At 42.1% G+C, this 9,143-nt stretch overlaps 1 protein-coding gene across 1 annotated transcript; it reads left to right on the top strand.

The window, feature by feature from the left end:
• The first annotated feature begins 2,237 nt into the window (after positions 1–2,237).
• Positions 2,238–8,857, top strand: haus6 (HAUS augmin-like complex, subunit 6). The gene is made up of 16 exons (XM_020588956.1): positions 2,238–2,541; positions 2,694–2,789; positions 2,883–2,961; positions 3,366–3,498; positions 3,682–3,826; positions 4,594–4,656; positions 4,737–4,794; positions 5,251–5,424; positions 5,811–6,007; positions 6,150–6,279; positions 6,404–6,506; positions 6,586–6,649; positions 6,887–7,028; positions 7,153–7,251; positions 7,502–7,637; positions 7,762–8,857. The coding sequence occupies exons 1-16, from the start codon at positions 2,399–2,401 to the stop codon at positions 8,418–8,420; spliced, it is 2,421 nt and encodes an 806-aa protein (XP_020444612.1). The 5' UTR covers positions 2,238–2,398; the 3' UTR covers positions 8,421–8,857.
• The last annotated feature ends 286 nt before the right edge of the window (positions 8,858–9,143 follow it).

Genomic DNA, 9,143 nt, shown 5'->3' with positions numbered 1-9,143 from the left:
TTTTCACATGGGACTGGTGCAAATACAGATTATAGTATGAACCTTGGCAAGGTGTGTTTTGGGGTTCATTGGTAAAGAGGTTCATGGGTATGTGGGTAAAGAGGGTGTGTTTGTGTAACTGTTTATGAGTTTTTATTGAGAAATAAATCCACAGTGTTTAGACACAAGCGGTTTCTCCTTTTACAGACTATTTCCCCAGCCTTGGAAAAAACCCGTTCACATGGCACAGATGAGGCTGGGGTACACAGGAAATGCTTGGATAATTCATAGAGGTTTGGGTAACTATATATGAAATATATCTATATATATATCTTATCTATATAGGTATATATCTTATTTATATCTAATGTTATTTAGGACTATATGTATCTATTTCTCTCTAACTTACTATATCTATCTATTAATCTATCTCTCTATCTACAGTGATTCTCCACTAAATACACAATCTGCTACAACTCTACTAACTCTCAAAGCAATAACTAACACAACAACAGCAACAAACCAACCTGCTCTGCAAAGACAGATTCAAATGAACACCACTAAATAGGGATATCCTGTCTCTGAACACACTCGATCCAAAGTGATTCACATGATAAACCGAACCAATCAGATGATTCACCGGACTTTTTTTTTTTTCTTTTGCAAGAAATTTATTGTCCCTGTTTTGGAAAATAGCTTTAATCACATAGCGTTAAAAACAATGGAGGACAAAGATGAGGACAAACAGCGGGGACAGTGCATCAACAAACAATATGATTTAAAATGCATAATTATGTGCTGATGGGATACAAACCACTGGAGACTAAACGATAAGTATCAACACAGTATGCTTCAGCATTAGGACAGCTTTCTTTAAACTCTATGTAACATCCCACACTTTGCTTTGATACTGATACCCCCACCCCCACCCCACACGGCCAGAAAATAGCCAGAGGGAGAAATAACAGAAGAATAATATCCATATTTCTGTAACTGTACTGGCAAAAAGCTCTGTGGCAAGTTTAAAACTAACAGCGGCTTCTAATAAGAGGGTATGATAACCAGTAATGACAAGTAGTTATAAATATGAGAAAAACTCACACCTCTTGTCTACAGCTACAGGCAAGACCCCAGTTTAACACTGTAGTTACACATTTTATATACCACGTTTGACTTCATTTGTCCACATATCGTACATAATAAAAAGTTATACGTTTATCAATAATTGTTAGAAGTTATATCTGTTTACAGCTATATAGCGATTACCCTTATACCCAGCTGATTCACCTGACGTCCGACGAACCCAACTGCTTCGGACGTCACTCAAGTGATTCAAACGTCACTAGTCACATGACCGAAACACGCCTTGGCACAGTGGTTTGAAACAATTGCTTTATGAGCTACCGTACATGTGTTGGAGCCTCGGGTGTCAAAGGGCCATCACTAAGGTAGATTACACCTTGCCTTGGCCACTCTGGTGCTAAACTACACTGGTCGCCTGAACAAAAATAGTCATACTGCCTGTGTGTGTTTTATTACTACGCTCCTTTACCAAATTTGGCAAATTGAAGTTGAATGCATGCAATAATGGCTTATTAGTGTGTATGAAATATTAATGACACAATATAAAGTCAAGTCTATTTCTAGTCTCCAACGTTCAATATGATTTCCCACTGCCATGGAAATAAAGTGAACAGGAGAAAAACAGCTCTGGTGAGGGGCCTGACTTTGACCTGACTTTCTATAAAAACTATTTATTGTGCTTTCTGTTTACTAAAACAGTAATTTTCAAATCTTGAAAAGCTTGTCTTCCACTACTACTATTGGTGGGATAGTGTAGAACCAGTTTATCTTATTAAACATCAAATTAAAAATAAGAGGGGCCACCTCTGTCTTGGAAAGTAACTGTTTAAAAGTCAAATATAGAGGAAGATATCATTTCAAGACTGAGATATGAACAAACCAGACTAATTAGTACATTGTTTCAATGATCAAACATTATTGGGAAATTAGATTATTGTGGTTTGAACGAAACAATAGAATGTATTTAAGGAATGCCCAAGATATCAAGAGAGACATTAAAAATGCAAGGTTAAGGAAACATCAGATTTAGCATATATAATACATTACAAATAAACTCAGGGAAGCAGTCATTTGTTCTGTCTTTTAGTTTAAAAAGGTTGTTAGATAAGTTTTCTTGAGCCATGCTCCTATCCAGAAGGTTTTGCCAGCCGCCAGAGGGGTAGAAGAAGAATGGTCGGTTGATCACCGGAAGTATTTATTACCACTTCCGGGTGTTTGGTGCAAAAAATTGGCGGTTCGTGTTTTTATGTCCAGGCCTAAGCTTGCGGCCTAGGCTGCCGGCGTTTCGAGCAGTCAGCTCCGGACATTCTGACGGCATTTCTTATATCTCTCAATAATGACGAACCCGGCGTTGTTGCAGGAAAAGAATGGGAGATATTTGTGGTTTGCACTTCTGGGGCTGGGATTTCAACCGGACACGGCAACGTCGTCAGTCTCCGGCAAAGTTAGCGTAAATGCTAAACACATCAACTTGGGATCGTGAGTTTATTGTTCATAACGTTGCCAGGTTAATAACTGATATTAGCTAGTTTACCAGTCATTGTCCAAGTACTTTAAGCTACCGTTAAGTTGTGATGTAACGTTACAATAGTCTTTAAACGTGGTTCTAACTACTGTTTTATGTTCAATAGGAATATGTTTGATAAACCAAACAAAGATGCTTTCTACATAGTAACCCGTTTCCTGTTAGAGAAACTCAACAAGACGCGATTTCATGAAGCATACAGGTAAATTAAGACACGATTAACAATTGCTATTCCTGTATAAACGTGTCTTCGAGCCACTGTTATAAACGTCACACTGCTTATTCTTGTGATTAGAAATTGCTGGCCGGTTTTGAACCCCAAAGCAGATGTTGAGTTTCGTAAAGTTACCTGCGCTTGGCTGCGTGAAATAATGGTAAGAATATTTCACTATTCTCCAGTGCGTTTCCCAGATACTCCAGTTACATCCTCACAAATGAGAAATTGAGACCTGCATTCCTACAGGCTTTCATTTTATCCTTGTTTGCTCCCTACTTGCCTGTTTTTCTCACATGCTTTCCATAGAGATTTGTGTGCAGTTTTTGCATGACAAAAAGCACAAAATGTGCACATAAGGAAAGTGTTGGGATGTAATGATGGACTAAGATGCACATCAAAAAAGCAGAAGCCCTGGTTTGAATCTACCTTTGATTGCATGTCATCACCTTCACTTTCCTCTTAGTCATTTCAAGGCTAACATCTAAAATGTGAAGGAAATACTTTTTAATTCACAAACACAGGTTCAGTTGTTTAGTGTGCTGCATCATTTGTTGTGTGTAGGATGAAACTGCAGGCACAGGATCCAGAGTGGTGGCATCTCTGTTCCTCTCCCCTGGAGGCCCCAAGTTTGTCACCTTGATGCTTCATTTGGCCAACCATGTCATGCTGCAGGAAATGAAGACCTTCAGCACAGGTAGGTCTAGATAGGAGATCCTGTCTTTTTTCAGTACCAGTAGCCCTTGTTCATAATTTGAACACAATCCTAAAGCGTAGAATGACACAGAAGTGGCTTTTCAGACACCACCATTTAATTTAATTTGTCATGGAGCTGGAACGTGGAGAACTAGCAATCAGTCTTGAATATTGTCTTCATCAGATGATAGCTGGGTTCCTGAGGCTGCAGCGATACCAGCTTCCTCCCTAGACATGGCTGTGAAGAGACTCGATCTGATCAGTACCAGGTTTTTGAAAACTGCAGTGGCTCAGGATCGTTTCCTCCACGAGTACCAGAGGCGAGCCCAGTAAGTCCTTGGTATTCCACTGGCAGCTGGACAGCTAATTACTGTTTCATATTTACATCAGTGAATCTGGCATTAACAAAAATGGCACCTGTTCAGTAGTGTTTGGCAAATATAACAAATCATTATTACTGTTTCACAAAAATAACTATACGATATTCAAATGGAAGGGGAAAACAGCAGTTTTCTAGATTCAGCAAAAGCAACAGCATTGCTGTTAAACGTAGTGTTGTGCATTATTGTGAAGAGTGTCAACAGGGTTAATTGTGCTTGTGTAATAGTTGCTAGTCTGAGTTGTTTATTTCTTTGTTCTTATTCTGCTCCTGTGTGTTGTTATACTGGATGCCTTTACCTTGTTGAAAATGATGCTCTACTGCTGAAATTTACTTTGGATGCCTTTACCTTGTTGAAAATGATTCTTTACTGCTGAAATTTACCTTTTCCCCAGAGGCATTTTGCTTAAAGATGGTCATTAAATATGCTGCTCTTAATGTTGTTTGTGATTAACATTTTGTTTCAAGCCCCACCCATCTGTGTGCACTAATTAGTAAACCAGTGGTTAACAAGGTGTGCTGGTGGCTGCAGGACGGGGTTTTCAAATTAAACCGATGTAGGAGATGATCAGAGTTTGCATTACTAAGCATCAAGCTGCTGTGAACATACAGTATTTATTTGATGTTATTTTTGCAGAGTAGGTGGAAGTAACTTGCAGCTGTGCTGTTGGTTTACTATTGTCTAACTGTTCTTTTTCTCTTTTTCCTGTTTTCAAGGCTTCTGGTGAAGTCCATGAGAGACATCAGAGCGGAGGGCGCCAAGTATGATGAGCTTCTCAAGTACGTATGCCTCTTTGTTTCTCTGTGTCCTTCTGACTGATCCGCTTTGTCCTCTTTGTTTAATCTGTCGACCTTTTCAGGTGTTATAGCAGTGGTTTTGCACAGGAAGGAGCATCTCTAGCAGAGAAGACCCAGAAGGTATTTGATATTATATAAGATGTGATCTGTACTTGGCAGTTATCAAAAAGCCATTGTAGCAGTGCTGATTGAAAGCTTCCTGCCTGGCTTTCCAGATTAAGGCTGTGTTTAGACTGAGATTCAGAGGTGGAAAAAATGCAGCCCTCTTCATTCACTGCAGCCTCAGACACTTTTGTTTACCTGGTTAGCATGAGCACTCGCTGCTGTTCTGTCAAATTTGGGCCACAGTTAACGCACCATAAAGACACACCTTGAGTGTGTGTTACTGTTTTTCTATCAATGCCAACACAGTGGTGGTAGAAACTGGTTTTAACGTAGTATAGGCTATGTGAGCAGCATGGCTAACCAAAACACATTTAGTGGGGGTGGCTTATAGTCCAGAAATTACAGTATTACATTCTAAACTTCAGACAAGTTTTAGAATGGGAGCTAACAAAAATACTTGGTTGTCCTAAGGTGCGCACCTTGTGGTCAACCATTGATGAAATGCTGTCGACTACCAAGGAGAACCAGAATGCAGTGGAAAGTGTTTTGAAAGGGGATGCAGACCAGTACATCCTGGACGGGACAGATCGAGTCCTCAGGCTTCCTCGGACTCTCCTGGAGAGAATTGAACAGCTTCCACATCAGGTGACATTAACTGCTCAGTCCGTTCTGTTAATTCTAACACATAGCGATTATGTTTGTATCTGTTGGCTTGTTTGGCATAAAGTGTAGTAGAACTTTCAGTATTATGTGAGGCCAGAAAGCATCACTGGTGTGTTTGAGAGCACAGTGTTCTTCACCCTATCAAATGTTAAGATTTGTGATGGAAATGATGTGAATGCCAATATGGCAGACATGGATTTAAATTTAAGATTTGTGATGGAAATGATGTGAAGGCCAATATTGTAGACATGGATTTAAGAGTGTGGCTACAAGAACTAAACAGAATTTCAATCCAAGCATAAATACAGCAGTATTGTTTTATAAGTGATCACTTTGAGTGATCTCACCGCAGCCTGTGTTTTGTGCAGTTGAGTTCAGGGAATGTGTATGAGGCTGGTCAGCTGAACGTCCTGTGTGTGCTGGAGCTGATGAATCACGCGCTGCAGCTCCTGAGTGAGAATCGCCGTCGAGTCGCTCATGCCCCCAGGCCCCAGCTCAGTCCTGAGCAGCTGCAAGAGAGATGTCAGCAAATGACCCACGTGCTGCAGGACCTCCGCCTCCTCAGGTATACTTGAACCCACGCTCACTCTCTAGCCTGTCTGGCATGCTGTGATAGTGGTGCAACAGTAGGACAGTGTTGTGGTGCTACATGAAAGTGAAGGTAACATGAGTAGCAGTTTATTAACCTTATTTTTTTATACCCTCAGACAGAAGATTTCAAAGGAAGAAATTCCTGAGGTTAGGAGTAGCATCCTAAAGTTGGACGCTGAGTGGGACAGGAAGTGGAAGGACATCCTGAAGGACACACCCCTAATCTCTTTTCTGAATGAAGATCCTGTGAGTGGTCCTTGGGGTTTTGAACCAGTTTAATCCGAGGGCATTCCAAATCAGTGATTTATTTATTTTTCCCTCTCTCTCTTTCATTGTGCAGCAGCAAAGTTAGATTTTTATCTGTTTTTAGGCTCTTGGCTTCCTCTCACCAATGGCTCCTCTGTCATTTGAACCGGCGTCTGAAGCTTGTAACAGAAGTTGTGTTTTCTCCCAGTATCCAGCTAAACTTCCTGGTGAGCAGAATCAGGTTATATTGCAGTTCATATATTTTGATGGATGTAGCAACTTGGTTTCTAATCTGCAATGTTTCAGAGGAGAAGCCGGCAGAGAGTAAATCACAGGGCGGCGTCAGCCCCAGTTATCCTATCGTGGAAAGGTAACATAATCTGTGTTTGCCTTGTGCTGGGAGGCAGATACCTGGGCAGTCCTGAGCAGTGCTCTGTCCGTCACTAGTCCTCCCTACAGCATCCATGCTCTCTGATGACCGCGGCGAATTGAGGGAAATCGCCACGGACAGATACGGAGCAGACATTGTTTAATTCTACAGGGCTTTAATCATACATGATGGTGAGAATGTGCTTTCAATAACGAAGTCTTTGTCTTCATGAAACAGTTATTACCCTGCAACAGCTGAGAAGAGTGAAGACCCTGTTGTCTCCAGTCAAGCATCATCACGGGCGAACACCTCTCTCGACTGGCTTTTTGAAACGCCTCCGTCCCCTCCTGTGAAGGCTCCGCCTGTAGCCCCTCTTCAGGTTGGTGTTACTTCATAGAACATCTGATTCTGAGCCAAACCCATTTTTTAGATTCACTCCACCTTGTCATTTCTTTGTAGTTCCTTTGATAATCTGTATTTCACCCTTTTATTTCCGTTTTTAGGCCAGTGTGAGGACGGTGACTCGTGTTCCACCAAAGGGGGCTTCCATGAGGATCGAGACTGAAATATTGGACATGGAGTATGACAACCTAGCTGATCAGGTAAAGCGATGCCTCTGACACTAATGGAAGCATCAAAGGCTGCAGCACAGGAGCTTAGGAAATGTAAATGTGTCTTGTCACAGTTAAGGTTGAATCTGATGAATAGTTTAACAGTCCTTGCTGCATTTTATTAAAGCAGTATGACTATTTCTGAGTCTGGAATGAGTTGAGAAATGACGGTGAGACGCACAACTAAGGTAAGGATTTCAGTCCTGATGTGTGTGTGTGTGTGTGTGTGTGTGTGTGTTAGTTTGCAGATGCTGTAACTACAACCACTCCCACAGAGGGCAGAGTCAAAAGTCTGGACTTGGAGGTCCTTCTCAACTCTCTTCACAAAGATCCTTTCTCTACTAGGAAGCAGCTGCCACGCACACCTGAGAGCTTGAGTAAGTTAATCTTCTCTCTTCATGTTTGTTCATTTGTGAAATCTTGCCTAAAACACTGAGGGAGGTCCATCATGGTGTTCCTTGGAGTGGGTAAAATGAGTCGCCCCCTTTCTGTTTTCCCAAGTTGCAGATGTGAAAAGCTCCTGGCAGAAGGCGCTTGAGGAAGATGAAGCGGAGAAAACCCAAGTGACCGACAGCATTGTGAGCCACCTCACTCTCCTGAGCCCCAGTGCTCCCTCCCAGAGTGTCTCCTACTCTATCAGCCACAGCAGCCCCCCCGTCTGCAAGCAGGGGGTCTTACTCCACTCCACTCTGTCATGGGACACCATCAGTGCTGAGGCTCCTGACAGCCCTAGTGGCACAGGCAGCAGTGCGGTCCAGTTCAGCCTCAACTGTGAAACATTGCCTGAAATGTCGAGCTACGACAGTCTGCTGAGCCTCGATGACGAAGCCGTGGATGTCAAGAGTGAGGACGAGCTCCTCATACCTTCCCTGAAGACTGAGGCGAAGCAGTCGCCATTAACCACATGTCAGATAGAGCGGGTGTGCAATGACGGCTCCTTCATGGAAAACAGGAAGAGGACACCCGCGTGCCTTCTGTCGGATCACGCTGTGTCTGGTTTAGACAGGGACTGGCTAATGGAGCCTGCAGCATCCGTGGAGGCCACAAACAAGGTCTTCTCACTGGACCTGGAGGCACTGGACACACCCTCAACACCAGAGAAGCAGGAGTACAGCCTTCCAAAGCTGATCGTGTTCTCCCCCATTGATGACATGAAGTGATAGCTACATTCATAGAAACCATTCCTCACCCTGCCTTCTGCTGTCTTCCCTGATTTTAAAAGATGTAAATAAAATGTGTACATAAATGTAAAATAAGCGACTTTTGTCCTGCACTAAATTGGTTTTCCATTCTCTTAATTTAAAATAATGAGAATGAGCTGCTTCAATAAGATAAAAGGACTGTTTTTTCTTTTCTACTTATTTGTATATTTCCAGTATGGAAACCAGTTTCAAATCAGACTGTTTGTGTCCGTTTGGGAAATCCATTAAACTGTTGGGCAGCTGCTGTGGTGAGTCCACTGTCTTAATGAAAATGCTAGTGTGCCTCTTCCCTTTAACGCTGTGACTGCACTTTTAGCACAGTTTCCTGCCACACATGCCTTTACAGGGTGGAAGTAATAAAAGGCGGTTGTAAGCACTTTGCACAATCTGAAGTATTATTGGTTTTCTGCTGCTGTCTGAAACATCTGGAGCTGCAAGATGTGGCATGTCCCGTGTTTACTGGTTAAAGTGACATTTACATGCCTCTATGTTTGTAGCTTGCTTTGAAAATTAGACAAAAGCTGCTGTTCTCATGAAAAGGAGAGAAAGTCCAGCTCTGGTTTTATTCATTGACCAGTGATCCACAGTTTGTTTTTTGAGAGAGAGAGCAGCAACATGTGAAGATGAACTTAATCACTTGTTTTTCTATACTGGTGTAGCTTCCACCAGGTCCAGATGGGG

This window comes from Monopterus albus, unplaced genomic scaffold (genome assembly GCF_001952655.1).
Source record: "Monopterus albus unplaced genomic scaffold, M_albus_1.0 scaffold684.1, whole genome shotgun sequence".
NCBI classification, from domain to species: domain Eukaryota; kingdom Metazoa; phylum Chordata; class Actinopteri; order Synbranchiformes; family Synbranchidae; genus Monopterus; species Monopterus albus.
Note: the sequence above shows the minus strand (reverse complement) of the source record. Positions and strands in the feature narration are given on the sequence as shown.